This window comes from Haemorhous mexicanus, chromosome 1 (genome assembly GCF_027477595.1).
Source record: "Haemorhous mexicanus isolate bHaeMex1 chromosome 1, bHaeMex1.pri, whole genome shotgun sequence".
NCBI classification, from domain to species: Eukaryota; Metazoa; Chordata; class Aves; order Passeriformes; family Fringillidae; genus Haemorhous; species Haemorhous mexicanus.
The window spans coordinates 10,351,349-10,377,675 of record NC_082341.1 but is presented as its reverse complement, the minus strand read 5'-3'; the positions used below and the strand labels follow the sequence as shown (position 1 = coordinate 10,377,675).

The 26,327-nt window shown below is 40.5% G+C and overlaps 1 protein-coding gene across 5 annotated transcripts in view; it reads left to right on the top strand.

Annotated features, from left to right (window-relative positions):
• Positions 1-26,327, top strand: part of DIP2C (disco interacting protein 2 homolog C) — a 308,808-nt gene that overhangs the window by 254,860 nt on the left and 27,621 nt on the right. For 3 of the 5 annotated variants that reach the window (XM_059839896.1, XM_059839887.1, XM_059839915.1), the window contains 8 exons: positions 892-1,013; positions 3,761-3,872; positions 3,961-4,070; positions 6,543-6,673; positions 15,267-15,435; positions 16,349-16,519; positions 23,364-23,393; positions 25,092-25,153. In XM_059839896.1, coding sequence (XP_059695879.1) covers positions 892-1,013; positions 3,761-3,872; positions 3,961-4,070; positions 6,543-6,673; positions 15,267-15,435; positions 16,349-16,519; positions 23,364-23,393; positions 25,092-25,153 — 907 coding nt within the window. The remainder of the gene's footprint in view (positions 1-891; positions 1,014-3,760; positions 3,873-3,960; positions 4,071-6,542; positions 6,674-15,266; positions 15,436-16,348; positions 16,520-23,363; positions 23,394-25,091; positions 25,154-26,327) is intronic. The other 2 variants (XM_059839905.1, XM_059839922.1) reach the window with 1 other exon arrangement.

The following is a 26,327-nucleotide window of genomic DNA, read 5'->3' as shown; positions in this document are numbered from 1 at the left end:
ACTTCAGTACACTGGTTATATCTTTGTAGTTATAGGAGCAGTTTTGCAATGGTTAATATGGAAAAACCTTTTCCACAAAAGAAGACGAATCTTTAAACTTAAATGCTTGTTTTCTGTATTTCACTTCCCACAAATGATGCATTTCATTGAAGGAACAATAACCTACCAGCACTGCAGGTCCTTCTCCACTGAAAGAATGAACCAGCCCCCACTGTCATCACAGCCTGTGTACAGCACCAGGGAGGTGACAGACAGCAGTATTCAAGGGATCTCTGAACTGTTCTGCCTCCTTAGGTAGCCTGAAGGGTGCTGTCCATTGTCCATCACCTGCTGTCAATATTTATATGGCACAGTACCAAATTTTATGTTAGAAGCAGGATTTCAAAATCATTACTCCCTTTTTTACTGTAAAATTTCAGGTAGATGAATCAAGACTGCCTATGTGAGGTTAAAAATGGCCAGAGAAAGACAGTATTTTATAGAACCTCCAGATGTTCTTTCTGCAGCTGATAGGACCAAGCATCATCCTACCTCATCCTTTTGCTGGGACATCCCTCTTTTTGTACACTCTATAAATGTACAATTAGCAAGATAATTAATCTGTAGAAATCAGTCTTTTGAACAGGTTACTTCCTGAACAAACTGGAGTTCTCCTAAATGTTGCTCTCTGGCTGCAGTTTTGTGTGTCACCCGTGCTCAGAACGGTGCAGTTGAGAGCAACCACTGAAGCTGAACAAATCCTGACGAGGGGCTGAAAAAGAAGTCTGTTAAAGGGCTTAGTCACTCATTTAACCTTCTGGGTCCAGTTCCAAGGAATGTTGATGCTGACACAGGCGTCTGTGCTGAAGCTGTTTGATTTTCAGGGGGGGTTTCTGCTCTGTTCTCGTGCAGGGATCGACCTGATTGCGGCGTTTTACGGGTGCCTGTACGCGGGCTGCGTGCCCATCACGGTGCGGCCGCCGCACCCCCAGAACATCGCCACCACGCTGCCCACCGTCAAGATGATCGTGGAGGTGAGCCACTCACATTGCACGAGGAGATGAGATGGGTGTGTCTGATGAAGGATTTGTGGCTTTAGGAGCAGTAACCTGAGTGAGGGTGGCTGGGTTGAAGAGCTGTGTTCCTTCCCAGGACTCTGGACTTCAGTGTGCTGCAAAATCACTGCTGCAATACACGACCCGCTCGCTTGAGCTGTCGCATTATGCCCCGGTTGCGTGACTCCTTTCAATAAATGTATTTTAAATGCTTCTTTATATTTATATTTTATATAAATACATAAATATTTATATAGCTATAAATATATACAGCTGTGCTAGGATTCCTCACAGGCAGAGCCACACAGACTCTTGAGAAAAACCTCAGTGGGAAGTTTATCCTCACCAATGGCATGGTCACCACTGAATATCCAAGTGTGCTTCATTTAAAGCAATTTCAAAGTTTTGTTGCAAAGATGTCGGTTGGTCTTTTGTTTCATCCAGGAAAGTGTTGCTCAGACTTTTTCATTCAGTGCTTTCTTTTAGTGTTTTGGCTTTATCTAACAATGTTTAACCTTTTGTTGCACATAAATAGCTGCAATGTACTTCTTACTGAGGGAAGTAAAAATAGTTGGAATTAGATAGCCCTTTACATGTGGCAGTTTCTAATTTACTGATTGGAATTCTGGAAGAAACCTGTTTAAACAAATGTGGTTTTACCATTGATAATTAATTTTGATGTTTTCAATTAACAAGTAGTAGAGATAGTTTTAATTTTTGGCTTTCCTTATGGCATCAGATGCCACAAAGTATCAGAAGAGGTATGAAAAATTGTCCTATTATTTTCAGGATTCTTGTTATTGAATATTTTGGCACTCAGTATTTTTAAACATCAATTGTTAACATGCAGAAGTGATGTAGAATATGTTTTTTCTTTTGATGTTTAAGAGCTAAACTAGATGTTTGATTTCATGATAAAAAACTGACAGATCTAAGCTTGCTTGTATCCATTGTCCTTTTGATAGACTAACTTTAGATAAAATTTTGACATTTATTAGCCATATTAATGCCAGTTTGACTTATAAACCTTTATAAACCTTATCAAGCTTTGTTTTACGCAAGAATTTCTCTCAATTTTGAGATTAATGGTTTTGTAGAAATTAAAATATTTCAGCTGTCTTTTCAGTGCCAATGCAGTCACACAAATTTCCTGATGTGGTGGGGTCAATGCCTGCTGTAACACGTTGTACGTCTGCACAGCACCTTTTGTAGTCAGTAAGAAGGACTTCTGAGTAAAAACTGGCCTCATAATTGTGTTTTTGTGATGAGCTGGTAGTTGTAAAATGTAACTGAACTGAGCCCATCTTGAGCAGCTCCTGACCTGTAGCTAAGCTGTGTTCTTTCTCCTTCCCACTATCCCTGTGTGTTTGCCTCTGATTCCTCAGGCAATAGATATTCTGTATTTTAATAAACCCTCTGATCATCCAGATTATGTAATTCCTGAGGGGGCTGGGAACCACCAACTCTTGAAATTCCTTTTGTTTATGGTTTAGTGTCCCAAATCAAGATTTTCATGGATTAAGATTAGTGATGTAAGAATTAATTTGCCTTGCCATGACAATGAAAATGGATTAAGGGGTGCTGCAGTGGCTTTGTTTGTATTCACTTTTAGTTTGAAGTATTCAAATAGTCTGTACAAGGCAGTCATGGGATTAGAGTGTCAAGAGATTAGAGTTTGATTCAGTGATGTCTGTTCCAAATTTCAAAATATGTAAATTTGTGGTGTTCTAAAAAGTTGACTTTCATGAGGTCATTGTCAATAGAAGCTGTTCTCTTCCGCTCAGTGGTAAAATTTAGTGTACATCTGATTACTGATTTTATTAGTTTAAACACAGGAAATTTTGTGTGCAATGAAATGTTTCGTTTTCCTTAAAGAAAAAAATACTCTTAGCAGCATTTGCACAGATTTTCAAAGTTTGGGCAAAAAAAGAAAACTGCCTTTCCAATTTTTCCTGTGTTTTATCTTCAGTGATTTCAGTGCTTTTATGCATATTTGCCTGAATTCCTTAAGCATATTCATTTTTATTAATAAGAATAAGAAGTATTCTCATTAAGTAAGAAATATTCTTGTAGTTGATACCTATGAACTTTTAAGAATAGCAAATCTAAAAGGACAATTTAGCATCTATCATTTAATGTTCAGTGCAGATGGAATTTGCTGTAAATTCACCATTTCATTTCTTAGTGCCACTTCCACAATTTCTGTTCTCAGCTGCTTTTGCCAGTATCAGAAGAGCTCCCAGTGGTTTATCACTAGCACAGGAATTGGAAATACATGGCTAACATAAAATTGACTTGAGATAGTAAAATTATTAATATAAAATGTCAGACTAGGTTTTGGTTTATCTGAAAATATTTTATTCATACGTTTATGAACCAAGATACGTTATTGTCACATAGGAAATCTTTTGGACACAGTCTTCTTTACTGGCACTTTGGGGTAAGAGCTGATACAAAGTGTTGGAAAGGTCACATTCTCACTCTTAAGGTGCCTTTAATTTCATTACAATGCTCTTCTCAAAGTGCAATTTTCATATAAGTCATAAAATTCACATGTCTTCTTTGTGAGCTGCATTTTTGAGCATCTTCCCACTTGCCAGTCAGAGAACATAAAATTGATATACCTGTGTCCTGTTCTGGCAGAAAATAAGTCACAGTCTTGCCCATTTTCATGGAGGAGTTAATTAGTATCCCATTGTGGTTTTATTTATTTCTTGAATTTCTAGGTGAGCCGCTCTGCCTGCTTAATGACCACGCAATTAATTTGTAAATTGTTACGGTCGCGGGAGGCGGCGGCAGCAGTGGATATCAGGACATGGCCTCCAGTCCTGGACACAGGTGAGTGCTGGGACCAGGAGAGCTCTGTCTCTTTTGTCACTGGGCTTGGCAGTGACATACACACGTTTTCTGTCTCTGTCTCCACCAGACGATTTGCCAAAGAAGCGGCCTGCACAGATCTACAAACCTTCTAACCCCGAAACACTTGCTTACCTTGACTTCAGTGTCTCCACCACTGGCATGCTGGCAGGGGTAAAGGTAGGGACTTCTGCTTAAAGCTGCCCTTCTTGCCATCCTGCCTGGCTGGCAGGTGGTTGCTCCTAATTTGTGATTCCTCGTGATTTTTGGAAGCAGGAATTGAAGTACTTCCTCCCATGCAGACATTGTTTGAATTCCTTGACGTTCCCATTCATTGTTCCCTTCTTATTGCAACTCAGCTACTGGCCATTGGTTTTCAATATTCTCTTCTTGCAATTAAGGGGCCTGATGATTTCTTTGATGTATTCACCCAGTATAGTACTAGAGTAAGCTGCAAAAATTCCTTGATACATTTGTTTGCCAAGATGAGCCATTTTGAGCTCTTGAAATCTATTCTGCCATTTTCTCCAACCCTCTATCCACAATTCATCAAATCTGTTTTACCTAACTTCTGTATCCCACTACTGGTTTCACCAAGATACACTTAAATCACTTTGTTATTCTTACCTGTTTCTACCTTACTCATTTAAGGAAGCATATCCAAGGATTATGATTACTTCAGCAATCTCTGCTGATTTACAAACAAAGAAAACATCATTTTCCCAGTGTTTGGATGAAGGGATGGAAGCAGAGAGCTGTTGAAGTGACCAGCCTCAGGCTGACTGATGGTTAAATGGTTGACCTGGCTGATGGTCACATATTGGACACTCCTGCAGCCTTTATTCCATGTAACTTTGAATAGCTACAATGCCTAGAGATGTGGAGTAGCCAACAGAGAGAAGCAGGGACTTTTAGGGTGTAATTTATCTGACTTATCTAAAACATCTATTTTTTTAAAGGCGTGACTGTCACATAAGTCTTCATTTCCTCTAGAGAAAGCCTCAAATGATTGTTTCAGATGCAGTCATCTGTATTAAATCAGGTCTGAATTACACTTTATCAGACTTGCTGAAATGACTACTAACTATGCAAAGTGAGTATTTGGGAAACTTCAAAGGTAGTCAAAGGCAGGACAAGTCGATGAGCCTTTCTTAGTGTGGCTAGAGGGAAATACAGATAAATCTATCAAGGAATTCTTGATTAGCTTCTAATATCTGGGTCACAGAGCCTGCAGGTCACTGATTCAGCAGGTTTATGTAAACAGTTACCATCTACTACATCATCACTAGTGATTAATTAATTATAAAATGATCAAAAGAGGCCACGAGGCTTATATTCAGAATGCAGTGGTACTAAATTAAAAGAAATGGCTGAATTACTCCCATGGCTCCTGAAAAGTTGATAAATGTTTTGTAATCACTTTGAAAGTAGTAGATTCCACTTGCATATACTCTCCACATTTTCAATTGCTTACATGCATTTTGGTGTAAAAATTCACAGAACAGCAGTTCTATATCAGTAGAGTTCAGTTTAATCCCATGTGAAAAACTGGTCTTGATTCAGTTGGAGGAGAATTAATTTTCAGGCTGCAGATGATCACCACACAGACACCCATTCAGAGCTGCTCCTTTTGCAACACTTGGAACACATCCAGCCTCAGTTATGGCTGTCACTGGAATGGAGAAAAAGTCACTTCTGGAGATTTATTCCCCTGTTTACTTTAAGATGAAATAAATTTTACCTTCCAAGTGCCCGTTTTCCTCCACTGACTCTCAGTGAGCAGTATATAAAGCAACCAGCTCCCTGTGTGACAGAGATCAAAGGTTTGGTAAGTTAACTCCTATCCAGACTTATTTCTAACACTGGTGTCTTTCTTGTTACTAATAGAGAAGACAAATGTTAAAAGATATTTTCCTGTTTCCATTGTCATGAGAACTTGTAAGTCAGGATGGGTGAGTGTGGAAAGCATCCTAAAATTAGGGAAAAAATCAGAATAATTTCCTTTGGATCAGGTTTTTCATTTCTACTTTCTGCTTGCATTATCTTTGGAAGCTTCCTTACCAAGATCTTAAGAGCCTGTTTCTCAACTAGGACCTGGATAACATGAAGAAATTTTACAGATATTTATTTACAGAAACTTTACTAAGTTTATTGGGGATTTTTATTGCTGAATGTTTAGCTCCCTAGTCCTGCTTTGCTGGCAAAATGCCTTTCAATTTAAAAAGTGCTTTGGCATTTTTCATTTACTTTGTTAAGAAATACATACTTTATGTTACTGATGATCAACAAAGTGTTTCATTCAGTCATTCATTCCTTTATTCTTCCAGAAAATTTAGCAAGTTATCATTAGCTTTGCATACAGCTCAGAGCTCATCTTTAAACCACTCACAGCCTTCTTCCTGAATCACTTCAAACTTACCATTCATTCTGTCTCCTCTCCCCTTTCACAATTATGTGGATGCCCTCTTGAAGGAAAATTATGTTTTCTAAGATATAAATTACCTGTGTGCATAAAGTCAATTACATTGAGCACAAAGTCAATATTTATTTGGTGTTTTTATGCTGTAATTGATGTGAGCACTTGGTGCAGTCTGGGAGTGAGCCTTCAATGACACAGTTGATCATTTTCATTGCTCTGCTGTTGTCTTTCAGATGTCTCATGCAGCCACCAGTGCCTTTTGTCGTTCTATCAAGCTGCAGTGTGAGCTTTATCCCTCCCGGGAAGTGGCCATCTGCTTGGACCCCTACTGTGGACTTGGGTTTGTCCTCTGGTGCCTCTGCAGGTGAGGCTTCTCCTCAGCCTTTTCTGAAACAGGTTTCCCCTGTGCTGTGGCACAGCAGAACGGATGATGTGAGTGATGAAAGGATGGGAGGAAGGGGCAGTGCCTCTGGGACTGCCACAGGCAGCTGGAATTGCTGGGAGCTGTGTGGAAGCTGCTGTGTGGAGGATGTGGTTTGTTTGAGCAGGGCATGGCTGTAGGTGTTTGGGCTGGGAAGTGCTCTCATCAGCAGGGCTGCTCATTGACCTCCTGCTGCTTCACTGCTGTCTCTGCACAGCCTGGCCTCTTTTATTTGATGAAAGCAGTGCTTTACCAGTATTACCTTAAGGAAGTGGTTTCCTCATGTCCTCTTTTTCATTCTCTAATCTGAAAGCAGGAGTAGATATCAGGGGACTCCCTCATTTGTGGGACTTAAGGAAGTGATTTCTGCAGACACAGCAGTGTGTTTTCTTGCAGGTACTTGTATGCCAGTAGGGAAGTTAACAGAAAACAAAACATTTCTAGTGAAATGTGAATCAGCTTTTTGGGTTAATAAATTTGGAAATACAGCATTTCTGTCAATCTCTATACTCCAGGGAAGCTACAGTTCAGCACTGAAAGCAGGTCTATTGATTTTTTTTTTTAAGTTAGCTGGGTTGATGCATAGGGAAAGGAAAGGAACTGTGGGAGTGCTAATGGAGCCCATTTTGATGAAGGCATCTCAGAGTCACAGTGGTCTGACATCTTTGCTCTCTCCACAGAAAGTTCTTTGGAGTTAGCAGTACTGCTATTTTTATTTGCTAAAATGAAGATAATCCATGGCATTAAAAATGCTTTGGATCAACTTTTTACCAATGTACTAAATACCTGAAGAAAATATAATTTGATAACAACTGCAACAATTTCTTTCCAGTAATTATTGCTTATTTAAAAGTAGGCTATTGGCACAGTTTATTGCCCTTTTAAATATTTGTTATTATATATTAAATAGGCTAAAGATTAACAGTATTATTCATTCTTGATCCGTTTTTCTCGATTTAAGCCATACTTGCCTAATACTGTTTTGGATTTTACACAGGGATTAGAGTTGCCTTTGTTTTGAAAAACTTTTGGGTTTTCAGTGTTTTATTAACCCAACATAAAAGTAAAACTATTGAGGCTGCAAAAAAAAAAAAAAAAACAACAAACCTTCAGAAACATTGGGATTTTAATTAAATCGGTCTGGTTTAAATTTAATTTTTTAAATGTTGCTTTTTTAAAGTCAGTTGACTATTTCTGATGAAGACTTGAGTGCTCCAGCATGTGCTGATGTGTTAGGCCAAGGAAGGTCTGTGCAGCACTATAGGAGAGTTCAGCTAAGGAATGTATCATTGTATAGGATAGTGCTGGAACAGAGAGCATCCAGGAATAACTTCTGTGCAACATCCTGAGAGAGCCATAAAACAGATAAATGTTGACCTGTCCAAAACCCAAATAATTTGTGAAGCCCAAGACTCTCCTGAATGCAAATTTTTTTTTTTTCTTCCAGAACCATTTCTCCAACAAATATGCATTTGCTGCCCTTAGATCCTCCCCAATACTGATAGTAGTCAGCCTTTCAGGAGAAGATTGTTTATGACTGGCAAGTGAATTAAGGCAGCAAGCCTCTGGGAGAAAGCAATCAGAGTCTGTGCTCATTTGCAGCTTACAGAAGGAGTAGAAAATTTTATATACCATTTTCAAAGAGGAGAAAGGAGACAAGGGATTTGAAGGAGCTGAGATCAGGCCAGCAGCACTCGAGTCTTATGAACCTTCACATCAATCTCTTCTTTGCCACTGATCCCCTGTTCCTATTAAATCAGAAAAACTTCAGGCTGCTAGAATTGCGATTGTCATTTGGAGAAAGCTGGCATCAGATACAGCCTAATTAATTCCACTTACAAATCTAATTTCCATTTCATTGCTGTTTTAGAAATAAGTATTATTCTATGTGATAGGAAAAAATACATCCTGGAGTTTATAAGGCTCTTACTCCTCATAATTTAAAATTTTGTGAGTTTGCATTTTACTCTTTGAGGTTCAGCATAGCTGGATCCTGCCCAACATTTCAACCCAGTTTTCTAACTCAGAAACTTCTGCTCTAAACTTATGATTGTCTCTCACCACTTCCACTTACTAAATTAATATTTCTAATGGCATATGGAAATGAAGTTTGATCTTCAATTTTTTATAAGTTAGGGGCTTTTGAGAGTTAAATAGGAACTCTTTGTTTTAGGAGCCCGGTAGGAAGCAAGAGCAACCTCCTGTGCTGGGTGCAGTTAAAAGTACATTTAAATTCCTTTATTAACTAGACCAAAGGAGGCATTGACTAAGGAATTGAAAGAAAAACTAACCTTTTATCCCCGTTGTAGGTGCTTAGATGTTGTGCTGGCCTGCTCCACTGTGGTGCCCCAGAATGCCCCATTCTGTGAGGTCAAAGCTACTTAGGAAAGCTGCTGGAGCATGGAGCCAGCCCTTTGGTAAGTTTGAATATATTGCATAGTTTTGCAAAGTTTTTTTTATTTTTTTTAGATTTATTATTTTATGGCCCAAAGGTTATAAAATAATAAAGAAAAGAAACCTTGCAAAGCAGAGCAATACATTAAAAAGAACTGTTCTCTCTAAACTGGCTGCATGCTCCAGCAGGGTTTCCTTGGAACCTTTGTCATTGAACAGCAAGTCCTGGGTGTGGCAGCAGACGTCAGCCCCATGTGAGTGCAGAAACCCCTAACTTCCTAATTTTAATGAGCTCTTACTCATGATTCAATAAAAGAATACATTATCTTTGTGGTTTTCTCTTTAATAATCTCATTTATCCATTCTGAGAAGGTGATCCTAGTATTCTGACTTACATTGCATTACATTTTTAAATGTATTACATTCTTTAAAAGGAAAAAAAATTTCCTCAGATGTAAAAGAAATGAACTCTAAATCCTGCTGTTCAGAAATGCTTCCTGAAATTAAGATGTCCCTGTCTTAATGCTTCTCACTGTGGGGCAGAATCCAGCATTCTGCAGTTCATTAGGGAGGATTCACCTTAATTGATAGTTGCTGAGTAATGCAGTAGAGTAAGAATTTCCCCTCTTCTTTAGCCCAGCTAAGCCAACTCAAATTGCAGTTCTACTTTTACTACTGGGAGACAGAATTGTCCTCGCTCAAATTCAAATTAAGTACATTAATAATTTTTATAAACTTTATGTATATTCTCGGAAACTGAGCCTGTCATAGTGTAAGTCAGTGAGACTCAGACTGGACCAGAGGGACAGAATTTTCTGGTCCACAGCAGCCATGCAATAAATAACATGACTGCTATGAAATGGTCCTGGGAAGGCTCTCCATGGAAGGTGCTTTCTCCTATCCTGCTCCTGCTACCTCTGTTCCATAGCATGAAGCCAAAATCCTCAGTGGTGCTGCCAGGTGGCTTCTGCTACAGAAAGACTGCAAGGTTTCTTAGCAACCAGACAGGTGGAACTGTGCAAGAAGTAAGCAAGGGATTGCAACACTGACAGGAGAACTACATTTTAGGAAAGTTTATTGTGTTAGGAATCGCTGATTGTTGTTAGGTTTTTTGACTAACTTGAAGATAGCAGGCAGGCATGAGCATTTCACCCAATTTCCAGCTCATATGCAGCAAATTAAAGGCAAGACTGCATAAAAAAACCAAAATACCTCATCAGAACTGGATAACTCTTACATGGGAGGTGAAGGATATGAACATAAACATCTGTCAAGTACTCTGCAAAGTGCATATCTGGCACAGGAGGAGTGTGAAGGTGTGTTGTCTGCCCACACACTGCTGTGTGCCAGTTTCCTGGAGAGTCTGTAGCCAGTGGCAATTTGTGGAAGAGGCAATTTGCTTTCCTTCCACATTACATCAGTACTGTTAAACCTGCCTCAAGCCTGGGAAGTTCAAGGGCAGCTGAACGCCCTGAGCCACCTTGATAGGTGAGTTCTGAGATGAGTTGGCAGACTTACCCCATCAGCTCTGGAGACATGCCCTTACATGGGGTGTGAGAGGGGCAGGAGAGATGGTGATGAGGAACCAGAATGGTGCTCAAGGCTGAGCAATGGCCTTTGCTGTCTCTGGTGCTGATGGGTTATCTGCTTACCATGTGCAGTCATGCTCTTAGAGCACTGCGTGCCTGCTGACATCTTTGGACTCTGCAGGTGGTGTGAAGACCTTTAGTTTTTCTCCAAAAGTCCCTATTTTTTGTACATGTTTTGTACAGAACTGAAGATTTAATTTTGGCCCAAGTCCTTTGAAGCCTAAGAGAAATATATTCCCAAACACTGTCCTTTATAGCCTGTACTGTCCTTCCCACAAGCTTGGTCCAGGTGATAGTGAAGACTCTTGTTGTACCAAACACCCAGTTCCCATACCTGTCCCTCATCACCAAGTGCCAAATATCATCTGTAGGAATGCAGAAACCAGATGCAAACACTTACAGGGTTCAGCAGTACCCACCTGCCTCCTCCTCTGAAGTGGGGAAGCAGCTCATGTCACAAGGACACAGGAGTAAGGGCAGTGAGGGGTCAGTAACTGCCAGAATGCAATTGCAAATTGCACTTGCCATTGTCAGCATTTATTGACCTGCTGAGATGTTTGGAACTATAATAAAACCTCAGCTTTTACTGCTGATTTGCCTCAGCACAGTATGGGCTAAAACTCCAACTCAGTGGAACAGCTGAGTGCCAAGAGGTCCTTCCAGGAATCTCCGTTTGCTGCTGGAACAGCGCAGCCAGTGCTGTGATCAGATGGTGCTGTCGTACCAAAATACATCCTGGTGCTTCACCTGGAGTGTGCCTGTCCTTGGGCAGCCCTTGCTTACAGGGCAGACAGGGCTCTTAAGTCCAAGGCTTTGTCCACCACAGGAATACTTTTTTTCCCCTGGATTGCTCTGCGGTCCCCTAAAGGAAGACAGCATTTCTACTTCAGCCACCCCTGCATTTCACTCTGCACCTGCGTCCCAGAAGTCATTGTGACAAGGTGATCCAGGGCTCCTCTGCATGTGTCTGCTCCTGTGGTTAAGACCTGCATCAGGAGGGGGATACTTTTGTGACAACCTTGATACAGTTCCTTCCTGGTATTTACATAAGCAAAATCTTGTGCCTAGTCCATTGTATCATGTATTGTTGCAATCTCAGAAAGGGGAATTTAGGTTCAACAGTTTATATTTAAACTCCCAAGTTTTTCCTAATATCCCATTCATCCCCCTGCTGCCAGTGGTTTATTTTTTTGTTGGTTCCTGTGTGAGAATAGCCAAGCTGACAGCTTAACCATCTTGACTATCATTGTTTCAAGGTGGGAGGGAACTGCCTCACCTTGTTCAGTGCCTCTGTTTCAGGATTAACTCAACCAAATATAGAATTCCATACCTGGATGAACCTACCAAACTTCTCTGCCATTCCTAGAATTACATGGGGGCAGAACTTTCTGTGGGTTTGGAACCATATCAAGCTTCATCCAGCACCTCCAAAGCAGCCTTGCATAACTGCAGTTTGTTTGTTCAGGCACGTGGTCCTCTGTGTGGTGCTTGGCATTCATGCTAAGCAAGCACCCTCTTACATCTCCCAGTGATTTGAAACCACTAGAATGGGATGAAATGTTTCAAGCAGCTGTACAAGGGTATTTTTTCCTCAGCTTCTCTCTACCAAAACACGAGTGATAGACAGCTTCTCAAGGGAATATAAATCTGTGAATTTTCAGGGATATGTAGCATTTTGTGGCTTGGACTGATGCACAAATTCTGTGTAATGTTTCAGAGATTGATTCAGGGAGCTGAGCCAAATTATGGCCGACGTCGCGGTGACCAGGTGCTGCATAAAGCACTTCAGCTGTGGAACTGGCACATTCACCCCACAATTATGCCTTTGTAGTTCTTCTTGTAGCTCCACCAACTGCTCTTGCAAATCAGAGGATAAGCATGGATTATTAAACCACAGCTCAGTAGGCAAAGCCTGTGCTGGGTGTGAAGTTTGCAGGCATGGTATCAGCTGGCTGTAGGCTTGTGTATTGCAGTCAAGAGCAGCACGTGTGAGGCTCTCCACACAGAAAGTTTTCTTCCTTTCTTCCTGCTAGATATTTCCTTCTGCTGTAGAGTTTGATCCTGAACTCCAGAGTAGTTTTGAGGCATTAGAAAACTCAGAAAACATACTAGCAACGTCTTAATTTGTTTCAGTCTAATTGGAGTAAATTTTTTTAGTCTAAGCCTGATCATAAGAGTATTTGTTTTCCTTAGTCTGAAGAAGATGGGTTATTTTGCATCCAGATCCTCATGCTTTGCTGTAGGACTCTTGGTGGGAGCAAAACCACTTTCTTGTCCATAAGCTGATCAAGACAGGTGGACAGTTCACCCTCACACATTAGTGTTACTGAGGGGGAAAACATTTGTCTTTGGTGTAAATCCTGCTATTTGGAATGATTTCATGGTAAAATACACTTGGAATCAATTTCCTATTTTCCTACCAAAGCAAAGAAGCTTTATTTCTCCAATATTACTGTGGAGTTTATGCAAACACTTTTCAGTACAGGGGTAAAGCTTGTTCTTTTGATTTGGTTTTGATTTTGGTATGTCTGCCCAGTTGAATAAGTGATACCTAAGGGATCCTAATGTGGCTGTGAGTAATAGTTCTCTCACATTTGACACCCTGGCATCATGATTATTATTGTGCAGATAATTTTTTCACCTGCTACTGGTTACATCAATTAGAGAAGTTCAGGGTCAGGGGGAAGGGTTTGAAGGTGAATCTCTGTATACCATATTTGTACAGATTGGAGGCCATCCCAGGTTTTTACTTGAGTGGTTACATCTTCCTGCTTGTAAGAATTATGTATTTGCCAGACAGATTGCACACCTTGATTTTTTGTGGAGCCCTAAGCAGCCTTTTGGTCTTACTTCTCTGAAAAACTTAATAGAATTTGCTAAGAATGAAAGAGTGAGGTAATGTTTATAGTAAAAATCGGTACTGCTCCCTGGCTGGTTTGATCTTTCACTTGAGCTCAGGCCATTCCCCTTTCAGGCATGGGTAATGCTGCCAAGGTCTCTTTTCACATGTTTATGCAGCACATGCTCAAGGTTCAGTGATACTTTGCTGTGATTCCATGAAAGGGTGATGGTTCATTTGCCCACCCCGTGCGTGGCCACCGTGTCAGCCCCATCCCAGAACACATCGCTCCACGGTGAGCCCCTGCTCACCAATCTCCCAGAGTGGCATCACTGGGGACAAGCAGTCAAAGATAAAATTTCTCCTCTGTGATAAATGAAATTGCTTGAACTGTAGTTCATACATATTCCATGACATCCTCAGGCTCATACTCCAGCGGCAACCTAAACAATTGGGATTAATAACTGCTGTTGTGGCTGGACTTGTTCACCTCTTTTGCCTTTCTCGTACCAAGTAAAGACAGCAAGGTCACACAAACCTCGTTCTACATGGCACAGCTTTTGAAAGCACTCTCATCTGGGTTTGGGGGAAGTGGGGGCACTCACTCACCAAAGAGGGAATGTGTGTGTGTGTGCGTGTGTGTGTGTGTGTGTGTGTGTGTGCGCAGTCCATCTGCAGTGATGGATGTCCAGTGTTACAGAGATGCTCGTATTCCTGAAAATAAAGTTCCATTTCCTGTCCTTCCTCAGACACATGGATTTGAAAACATTGACTTGACTTTACCAAGCTGGCATTTCAAGTTTTCAAGTCACAAATGAAATTCTTTTATGCATCATAAATCTTGGGGGCTTTTATGATCCTTTCTCAGAACTTCTATGATTTGGAGGCTTTATCCTGTCACCATTCCGATTTGAAATATCTACAGATCACAAATTGAGATGTGAGGGGACTGTAAAATTGATGGTAAATGTGCCTGTGTGAGATGAGTTAACAACATAGAACCCATGGGAAATAAAGTCATCAAATTGGGAATATCTTTCCCTTGGGGAGATTCTTAGGTACCAGAGAAATTAGCTCTGACATAATTTTTCCCTCAGGGACCCTGATAAGTGTATTTTCGCAATATTTATGCTCAGTGGGTATCCAGTACAAGGGATGTAGCATATTTGAGTTTCAAAAGTTCATAAAACTTTCACAGAAGAAATTTAAAGCTACAAGGGATGTTAAATTAGGGCCAAATTTACTCCCTTGAAAATTATTACAGCCCTTTTGCTTGCTTTAGCAGGAGGCAGGTCACTTCCATATGAAGTAATAAAGTGCTCTTCTAGTCAAGGTCTCTTAAAATGCTAATTACTCAATCCAAAGTATTTGTCAGCAACACTTAATTTTTTAAAATATTATTACACTGCTTATTCACACCATTAATAACTGGGCTATTTTGCTCTTTTTGGTAGAGTCTTTAGTGCAAAGTCCAATGGAATTTTGAGTGAATTAGTAGTTTAGGAGCACATTTTGCCTGCAGTCCTCATAGACTCTGGAAGAACAGCAGAAAACCAGGGTTAAATGCTGTGTTAAACTTCTGGAGCTGTGGAGCCCTGTAGGGCTTTACATGATGCAGCCAGTGCTGTGATAAACTGTATATTCACCTACCCACCCCATGGCTTGTCTGTGGACACGGTGTTTAGTGTGTGTTAATGAATCTTGTGTCTTGCAGCGTTTATTCAGGACACCAGTCTATTCTGATTCCTCCCTCAGAGCTGGAGACCAACCCTGCCCTGTGGCTTCTTGCAGTGAGTCAGTACAAAGTGAGGGACACTTTTTGTTCCTATTCAGTCATGGAGCTCTGTACTAAGGGACTCGGTTCGCAAACAGAGTCGCTGAAGGTGAGTGCTTCTGCTGTCCTGCCTGCCCCGCCTGGGCTTTGGGAGCCTTCAACACTCTGCTGAGTGTCTGCTGGGAGGAAAAAATCATCAAAGGGCACAGGCAGCTTCCACAGAACCCACGTTACTCCTTGCCAGAGGCTGTGTATCAATACTAGTCATTCTTCAGATCACAGGGCTGTTAAACATCAAGGAAAGGCTTTTATTTACCTAAGCTTTCTGATGTGTTGATAGGCAAGTGTTGGAAAACAGAGGTGTAAATGTCCAAGAGGCTCAAGGACTATTACATTGTGTAGTGTGTTTTATGAATACCTTGGTTGTATGAAGTACTAGTTTGGTTTTGACCTCTATGGTTAAATAATCACATGCTTAAAAGTACTGTGTTGTTTTAACTAGATGATCCTTGTTCTGTGGAGGGGAGAGTATATTTTCCTTTCCACCCCAGAATTAAAAGCCAGGTAGCCAGTTAAATATCTGAAATCATCTGGAATTTACCATGTGCTATTGAAATAAATTTATCTTGAGATGCTGATATTTATGATGACTCCAACCTTTACCATCCTCTCTTAATAATTTCCTAATCAGTTTTTCCAAGTCTAGACATTGCTTCCTGTTTTCTGTTATTCACTGTCATCTGAATTAATTTGGGGAAATAGCATTCCCTCCCTTCAGAATTAGCATGGCCATCATTTCCTACGTGCTAATATTGAGATGACAAGCACGTATGTGCTTTTTCAGCTATTAGAGTGTCTTCTGGCCATCCGGCCTCCAGGAAAAATGGAAACTGTGCTGGTACCTTAGCCTCTGTTCTGCTGTTCCTCTGGAATCATATTACCTGCCTAATACACTTAAGAATTTCTGTTTTGCATTAAACCTGCCCATTTGTGGCCTTTGTTACATTTTGGCTTCTTTTTAGGCAAGGGGACTGGACCTTTCACGTGTACGGACATGTGTAGTAGTGGCTGAAGAACGACCTCGGATAGCTCTTACTCAGTCATTTTCAAAGTTATTTAAAGACCTGGGTCTCCATCCACGGGCTGTCAGCACATCACTTGGCTGTAGAGTTAACCTGGCAATATGTTTGCAGGTAAGATTTTTCACTCCTTAAGCTCAAAGCTGTTTTAAGGAAATGGTTTTCAATAAGAAGCGTTCATTGTATTTCCTTTGGCTGTTTGGTCGTAGACATGCTAAGAAAATGCATGTTGTACTTATTGTTCTTGCATACACAGGTAGTAAATTTTTATTACTTTGTCAACAATTCATCCCTCTCATGTTGCAATCATAGCATTTATTCTCCCATGAATGCAGTAATTGAGAAAAGCAGTGACAGAACATGTACTCTGTATTTCAGAGCCAGTAGGTAATGGTGTCATGTAAACGACAGTTTCCAAGTGTTTACTTCAGTGTGTTACAAAATGGATTCCTTCTGTTCTTAAAATACTTCCAACCATTACTTGTTTAACTAGACAGATATTTTCTGCACACAAGGAAAATAATTTTGCTGTATCTCTCCTGTTTTGATCCTCTAATCAGAGGAAAAGTCCCAAGGATAATAGAGGATGTAACATGCATTCTCCAGGAATCTTTACTGAGTCATGATTTTCATGACTGATGGAGCACTGTAGCTGTCTGGTCTGAATTTCTGAATAGCATCTAATTTTTTCAACCAGTGATAACTGCACCAAGCAAATAGTTTTAGGTTGATCTAGAATATAGTATTTTATCTTAGAGGTCTTCATGTGATGAAAGTTAGCTTGCCTTTTTTTAGGATGTTCCATTTTTAATTAATTTCACCTTATTTCCAGTTTTAATTCATCTGGCATTAAATCCAGACATTTTTTATTCTAGAATAAGAATTTCATTTCTGTCATGCATCTAATACACATCTTCATTTTGATAAATAGATAAGAATCTTAATACATTCTTTCCTGATCTCTGTCTTATTTTTGTGACTCTTGATCTCTTTCTGTCCTTCAAATCTGGTTTCAGAGTTGCACATATTATTCCTGTAATAATACTATAGGTGTCCTACTCAGGTATAATGTTTTCTAATTTAATAACCTTTTAAATACTAAAAGAATCATCTTCTGCATTGGCAGCTGCTCTGGCTGGGAGTTCCCATATCCATTTGGTCATGTGCCATGTCTCTAACCTCTTCAAAATCACTGTGTCCTCGGCAGGACTTGCCTGTACTCTGTGTGTCCATCCTGCATTTCAAACCTGGCAGCTGCCCCTGGTTCATGTGAAGGATTTCTCATGAAGGTCACATGGGTACCTGCTTCAGTGTGGAAGTCAGAACAAATCTTCTCAGTGACACTGCAAATAAGAATCTGCTATTCCTTTTCTGATTGTAAATATTTTTTAATGCAATAAAGTGACAAATTGAGGTTATGGGTGCAGCACAGAGCAGTATGTCTGTGCCTGCTTTACCTTGCCCTTTTCAGTGTTACCAGGATATGAATACTGGGGGTGTGCCACAGCTCCAGTACTGCTTGCTTTCTCTCTGACTGCAGCAGAGGATCCCTGCAGCCTAGGGTGTCTTTAAGTATTACTGTCAAGCATATGACAAGGCAAAGCTGAGCAGGGTTAAAAGTCATTCTGTTGCCCAGAGGTGGAGTTGTTTGGTTTGCCATTCTGTAATTGCTACTATAAATATTCTCCAGGAATAAAAAAGTTTTAGAAAGGAAGGGAATCAGGGAAGAGATGACATACCTTAGTTGGAAACAGATCAGGATGGGGCTTGCCAGCTTCCCCAGCAGCTGTGGGGAAGCTGCTTCTGAAAGACAACTCCTTTGGCTTCTGGTCCTTGGAGAGACCAGACATGAAGGATGCTTTAGATTACAAGGGCAAATTTTTAGCTGCAGAAGTTTGCTTGCCACTAATGAAAATCTCCATTTTAGATGTGCACCAATCTCTGGATGGTTCATGGCTGTTGCTTCACTTATAAGTCCTTAATTCAGGACAAATAATAAAATCAGGGGATAACACTAAGGAGCAGTAAGCCAGGTGCAATATCAAAGTGTGGCCTGTTGGAAGTACCATTGTGCTTGTTCTGCCTGGGATTTAATGTTTTTCATAGCAACCTGTTTTTGATTTGTGACTGAACAGTGTTGGGAACACACCAGTGGCTTGTGCTGACCAGTCCTGCACAGCATCAGGGTCTCTCTGTGTCCCCTGCACCATCACCCCACTGCCCTCAGCAAGCAGGCTGGAGGAGAAAGAAGCTGGAAAGGGACACAGCCAAGAAAGCTGCCCCCAGCTGACCTGGGATATCCCATAATGTCATGCTCAGCATTAAAGAAAAAGGGTGGTTGGTCTTCCAAAGCAGCTCAGAGTCTGGCTGGGCATTGTTCTGCTCAAGGGGGTTGATGAGTGATTGCTTTTGCATCACTTGGGTTTTTCTTTCCTTCTCTCATTAAACTGTCTTCATCTTTATCTTGACCTGTGGATTTTCTCACTTTTGCTCTTCCTATGCTTTCCCTGTCCCACAGGGAGCTGGGTGAGTCCTGAGCTGCTGACTGGCTCAACCCCCTGCAAACACGCAGGGAAGCTGGCTGCACTCAGAGAAGCTGGGAGGCTCAGTCAGCATGGAGTTAGGCTGGATTATGGCTTGACTCTGTAAATCTGCCTTTTGATAGTCTTAACTCCTTAGCTGGAGATTGCTCCTGGGATGGTTCTTTACAGAAATTCTTGAAAGAGTCATTGAATCAAACTGTAAAAGTGGCTAAATCTCTGAAGGAATATTGGCAATGATGGTGCCTATGGATTTAGGAGCAGCACAGAATGAGAGCCTTGAGTGAGATGGTTAAACAGCCTGGCTGATTGTGTAGCTTAATGGCAGGCTTTGTTGAGTTCTACTCAGATGTGGCTTCTCAGTCCAGAGGACAAACTAAAAGCCAAACACTGCCTGAAGAGTGGTGTGGCTGGAACAGAGAAAAGCCACTTCAGGATAGGCTATATGTAGCAACATTATCTTCCCAAGCAGAATTGTTTTTGAAGCATTTGAGCTGAGGCTTTTTGGCAAGTTTTAAAGGTGCTCAAAAAATTGCTAAAGGCTTTACTTGCAAGCATCACCACAAAACATGTTATTTTGGTGGAGACTGTAAAGATAGAGACTTACATGTTTTGAAGCATCTGGCAGTAGACATTGCCAGGGACTGGATACTGAATTAGATTGAATGCTCTTTCCAAATTGTCTGGAACTTTATGGCTAGTGGTATTCCAGAATAGCTTGTGGGCAATTCTGTTTTCTCAACTGAGGAGCAAATTAAATTTTAATCCCTCATCTACAGTATTCATGCAATTAGTATTGTCTCCAATATGTTCCAGAAATGGGTTATGATTTCTGGATTCTTCACACTGCATAAAACTACCTCTCAAGATATCTGAGTCAACAGCATCTGCCTTTGCTTTTTTCTTCCAAGTTATGTCATCCATGAGATCAGCACATGGTTCCTGGAACACCAACTTCCACAGGGATGATGGTGATCCAGCCTGCTCTGCAGTGCTTCTAAAACGTGTATCTGCTACTCACCTCACTAAACATTTCTCAGGTTTCAGCTACTGACCCTTTTCCAGGTTTCTTCTCTAATACAACTTGGATATTATCTTTGATACCTTCTTGATTTCCAATTTTGTGGACAAATCCAAGACTCAAATGTTTAAAGGGAAAGGTATCCTGATTCTTCCAGAAAGCTTTTACAGTTCTCCTCTCCAAAAAGAAGAGGAGGAAGTTGTATATATACATGTGGGTGTATCTGTGGGTGTGTGATTCTGTGTGTCTGTGTGTGTATAGCAGAATTCAACATTTTATTAAAGATTACCTTGAAAAAGAAATCATTGTGATAATCTCTTTGGTACAAAAGAATGTTAGTCTACCAAATTATCTTAGTTTCCAGGTTGTGATCACTGACAGACTAATGCATTGTCATTTGTATTCATTTCCTTCCAAACTGAGAGCAAATTTAGTGTTTCCTTTGATGTAGTCATTGCAGACTAGATTTCTAGAGATGTGCTTTTGAAAATAAATAATTCCCTCAGTCTTTAGGCACTTAAATGCTATTAATATCTGACCTTTTATGGCTGTATAGTCACAGATAATGGTCCAGGGATTAGTGAGATGAAAAGATTGAATCTAGCATATTTTAATTCTCATTAACTAGCATCTTAGCATTCTCAAGAGAGAGAGAAAAATAGATATGAAAAGTAGCCCCTTTCTTACAACAGCACAGATGGTTCTCTAGGATTTTAGCTGGTTTCCATTTAAACACTTGGAATAAATATTTTCATTTTATTCAACCTGCTACTCAGTTTCAGAGGGAAAACTTCTAGAAGTTGTTAAGTTTCCTTAGTTAACCCTGAAAATGTACTAACAAATTGTCCAAGCTGAGGAGAGCAGGATTCATCTTGCTTCTTTTCTGTCTCTAAGTGAGACTGCAAAGTTAAGTGAGTTATCCCATATCCATCAATAGTCAGTGGAATCATAGAAATACTTCAAGAGACATCTCAGGCACCCATCTGGGGATGGGATCCATCACCATCAGGAGATCCTTCCTACCTTACATTGCACACTTTCTTCTTTAATGGCTGATGTTACATGAAATGGACCCTTTCCTCACTGTCTACCAAAGAAATCTTTGTTACTCAGTTTAGGGCATAAAGTTAACATTTCTTTTTACTTAGTGATAGATCACACTCTCTGAAGATCTTCCATATTAAAAGTAATAAAGGGCAAGTCTGCAAAGAGTGCCACAGGAGACCGTGCACTGTGTCAGAGGTATGATTCACACTTAGCAATGTACTACAGCTCTGGGTGAGCTCCCTCAGATTCTGTTTTCCCACCTTTGCTATGAGTCATGCCATGAAGTTCTTTTCACAGCTCCAGCCGCTGTGCTTGCGTAGGTGACATTGCCAAGTGCACACCAAAAACTCCTTCTCTGAGCATCTCTGGAACAGAAGCAGACTCGGAGTAAACCCTGAGGCCACATACTTAGGCAGCTAAATAAAAACCAAACAAACAGTTATTTTAAAATCCTTAGGATTTCTGATAGCCTAGTTCCTGGGTTTTAACTTTTGAGAGGGAAGTAGGGGAGAGCATGCAGCTTGGCCTTTAACTTGAGTGGAAATTAGGTGTGCACTGAGTCCTGGCATGTGGGTGCCCTACAGCTGACTTGTTGGGGTGGTACTGCAAGCAGTACCACTGGGGTACTTCAGGCAGTACCACCAGCTGGGGTGATACTTCAAGGAGTACCTCTGGTACTACAAGAAGTACCACTTCAAGCAGTTTTGACCTGCATTGTTTTCCCAGAAAATAAAAGCCTGGCATATTGCTGAGATTTGCCTGGACCAGGGGTGGTTCAGCAGTGGCAGCCTGTGCACAGGCAGAGATTTATTTAGTCCAAGAGATGTGACTTATGATATACCCATTTTCAGACAGAAAATTCCTTATGTCCCATTTGGTTTTCTTGAACACTACCAGGCTTATCCTAAGTAAATATCAGATACTCCAGAAGTTGTGTTGTTTTTTCCCTGTTACCAGCATAACAGATGCTCTCTATCTCTGTCTCTCAAAATAAATGTGCACAGACAAATTGAGTCAGTCATTCTGGTCTTGGCTTAGACTCTGCTTCCTTTGAAATACTTTTCAGAGTATTTCAGCTGCAACTGGCCACAGAAGGACGTTGCTGATAATTCAGCTGCTGTTTCTCAAGCCGTTCTGTAGTTAAAAGCCATATGAGACTCTGGTACTCTCAAAGTCCTTTCTGCACCTGCAGTATAGTCACAGGCAATGAATGATGTAACTGCTGGATTTCAGTAATTCTCCTGCTTTCTTGCAGTTACACTGCAGTGTTCAGCCTGGATTATTAGTAATACCATTTTAGGACATCAATGCAATAAGCAGATCCATCCTATTTTTGTTAGATGTTTCATCTTCCTTTGCATCCAAAATAGACCTGGCTTAAGGTGCTGCTGTGGCAGCTTCCTGCAGTCTTTAACTCTGCTGGCATTCAGGAGTCTGGTGAGAGGAGTGTGGGATGCCAGGGCTTTCAGAGCTGTTTGCTTTCACAAGCCCTAGGGCAAATCCCACAGCAGCCATCTGGTGTTAGATACTCCACGTGATAGTAGTGCCTTGGGACTAGTCACCACTGAGGATTTTTTGTCTCTTTGCTGAGTTATCAGTCATGGTGGACAGCTGATGGGTTTTTATCAACTTTAAATTTTACTGTTCTTTATATGTATTACACTGTTTACCATAACTAATAGGAATGAAGACTTCTTGGGCTCTGAAGTTACTCCATTTATTTATGATCTTCCAGTAGTTAGATTATGCACCAAGCCTTGATTTTATTTCACTTTAGGATCAGGTTAATCTGTATGCAAGAAGGTGTAAGTATCTTTCTCTGTTGTACACTAATTTTATTTCTTTTTTCCCAAAAAAGGAGCATAATTTTGATTTCCAGAGGACATAAGTTACAAACTTCTGTTAATAGTAAAATGGCAGACCTGGTATTCTCAATGGAATAAAGTGCATTAAAATAGGAGGGCCATAATGTTTTATGACTTCAAAACCAAAACCAGCAATAACAAAAATCAGTGTGCTGGACACGTGTTTTCCACTAACAACATTGTCTGTAGTGTCCTAAAACCATTTAAATCTGTTTGTCCAAGGTTAGCAGTCTACAGCTGTCTCTTCTGTTGCTCTACTAAAATGTTGACACCTCATTTTTTACTTTTTTTAACCTTTAATGGTATAATGGTTAATTTGTAAAATTCCTGTATTTGACATTGTTTTTCTTTTTATTTTACTCCCTGCTTTTTGCATTCTCCTCTTTTGTTTCTCCCACCCTTCATTCCCATTTTTTATTATTATTTTTGTCTTGTGTTACCTTCTTTCCTTCTCTCCCTCATCCCTGCTATTCCTGCTGCTATAGCCTCACAGGCTGGGGAAGCTGGCCGAGCAGGTAGGGGATTTTCATGTTCCCTCAATACCCACCTATCAGCTTCCAACAGTGGGACAGACTAGAAATTGAGTCTGGAGATTTGGGGATTTTCAGATCCTTCTATAAAATTATAAATAAGTCCAGTATAGCTTTATCTGGATGCAGGTTTCATCAAATATCAGATGTCCATTTTAACTATTTCATTCATGCTGAAAATAATAAATACCATAGTGATTGTCTTTGATTTTCAAACTTGACTGTTTCCATTATTTTACAAATACAAATCAGCTTTAGTTTTATTTTTAAAGATAACCAATTTTTCCTTGGTTTTGTTTTTTTTTCTTTTCAACATTGCATATATTTCAAATCAGTTCTCCACTCAGCACTAGTCTGTTACACTGCTGAGTTTACCAGTAGACTGAAAATCGTGTCGTTACTAGCTAGAGAGGATATTGTACCTTGTATTGTGTATAACAAGCTAAAGAGGCTAACATGCATGTGCAGCTCTTTTACTCTGTTCTCCTCTGGTGGTGGGTGATGATCAGTACCTGTTCAGTAAGTATCAATTGGTAGTGGTAACACTTCTCCCCCAGAGATACAAAAATTAGCTATTTGTGGGTCTGGGTTGCAACTTTTAGAGCTCAAAAAATTGTGGAACAATCAGCCAGCATTGCAGAAATGTAAAATTTAGCCCTAGACATTCCTAATGTGAAGAATTATACTCTTCAATGCATCCCAAACAGGACAGAAATCACTAGGAGTTCATGCTGCCTGCTGGTTTAAGTAGTAGACCTCTAAATAACTGCTAAAGGAGTTTGTGCATCTGGAGTTTACTGGGTTTAGGAGAATTCCTCTGCTGAAAAGAAAATTTCCATAATGCCAGCGTTCCAGAATGAAGTTGTGCTTTTCTTCTGGCTTTGTGTTTAGCAGTAGCATGAGGTCTGCAGCAGAGAAGAGAGCCCTAGCCTGGAGCATTGAGAATTCACATGATGTTCCGTGGTGATGAGTTTGAAGTTTTGGATAAGGGCAGATCATAGCAGGCTGCAAAACTGCAGAAAAGCTGTGGGTGGAAAGGCCCAAAGACTGCATCATCTCTGCATGAAAAGAAACTAAAATTAGTCTGCCTCTTTTCAAGTAACTAAATATTGTGACATAAAGCAAGGGTTTAAATTATGCAGTGGAAGACTGAAAAGGATCAGAATAATTGCTCAACAGACCTTCAGCCCAGATTGGTTCGTGTCATGCGTGCTACCTTTACTATCTTTAGCTTCAAGTATATTCTCTGTTGCATGTATAGAAGACTCAGTAAACCATGCTTCACATTCCTGACCATGTGCTTCTGCCATTAAACTGTGTCTCCTCAGCAATTTCCGCCTTCCTTTATATGGCAAAACGTGTTTAACCTTTTTTGTATGTATCCACGTGCTGATTACTTGGCCTTTTGTAGCAAATAAAACCTCTGTTGACATGTGTTGGTTAAGTAGTCTGACTGCTTGATGTTTTTCTGAACTCCAAGGTGACAAGTACCTGATGGTAGGTATTTTTCCAGTGCTTGTTCTGATTCTGTAAAGCTGAGCTTTGATTGATGAATACCTTAAATATAACTTGTCATTTGATTAGCATAATTAGCACTGAAATGAATGTTTGGTTATTTGGGGGGTAAAACTCTTTTCTCCTCCCAGCCCTCAGGTTCTGATTAGCTGATGTTGTTGTTTACAGGGAACATCTGGACCAGATCCCACCACAGTGTATGTTGATATGAGGGCACTGAGGCATGACAGGTCGGAACCACCTTTTTCTTTTTCTCTAATACACACAATTAACTGAGTTTCTAGCAAGAAAGCTGCTTACAGCACACCCCATGGACCCTGGAAACCATTGCAATAATAAATTATTGGTGTTGCCTCCTAGCAGCCAGCAGACACAGACATGATATTGGTTAATTAATTTTACCTCTGGTAAAACTGAGACATCTAACATCACTGCAGCAATGACTAACAAGATTCCTTGCCTTTACTGCTACCAGGATTTCATGACACTCGTGTTCAGGTGGTGCAGCCTAGCCTGTCCCCACAGACTGGAGTCCTCTTGGGCCTTTTGGCTTCACAGAGTGTTTCTCCTGCCTTGGCAGCTCTTTGCCTGTCAGGAGATCATGGTGGGTTTGCTGCAGTTCTTAATGCTGCAGGACTGTGAGGGGATGGATTATTTGCTTCAGCCACTGTGAGCAACCACATTCTGCAGTTGTGGGTATTTTTCAGTTCCATCTTGAGCGTTAGATATGTATACAAGGAGTGAGAAATAAAATTTATCACTTAGTGGTTGGAGGCAAACTTGAGATCTCAGGTGTCATTTTAAAAAATACCCATGCACATATATTTCAGTTTTCCAATACTCTGGTCATGAGTCTCTTTACAGAACTGTAACAAACCAAGGAGTTTTCTATCAACTCTGGAAAAGGTGAACATTTAATTAACAGTCCTGGTTCCCTTAAAAAGTCATTATCCAAATAGGGAGCTTCTTTGTTCTTTTTCTTTCATCTTTCTTAAAAGCTTACCAGAGAATTTCCCCCCCCCCCCCTTTGGTTCTCTCAAAGTGCCAAGGGCACTGGAAGCCCAAATCACCCACTGGGTAGTTAGGTCAGATAGACATGTAGGTATTGCCTTGTTGCCCATGGAGTTTGGCAGGTAGAAGAAAGGAGCTGCAAGATGTTTGACTCATGATTTCTTTATTCCTTTTGCACACAACGATTCAGATAATAATGTTAAGTTTGATCTGTCCTCTGGGACACTCCTGGCTGCATAACCCTCACAGAAATTCAGTGTTCCTTGCCCAGCAAGTTCAGTGGTGCAGAGACAGAGTCCACAGTCATAATTAACCCAGAGAAGAAAAAAGGCCTTTTGTAGAGAATGTAACATTCACAGTCACTAAAAATTATAAATAATTAAAAACATATGT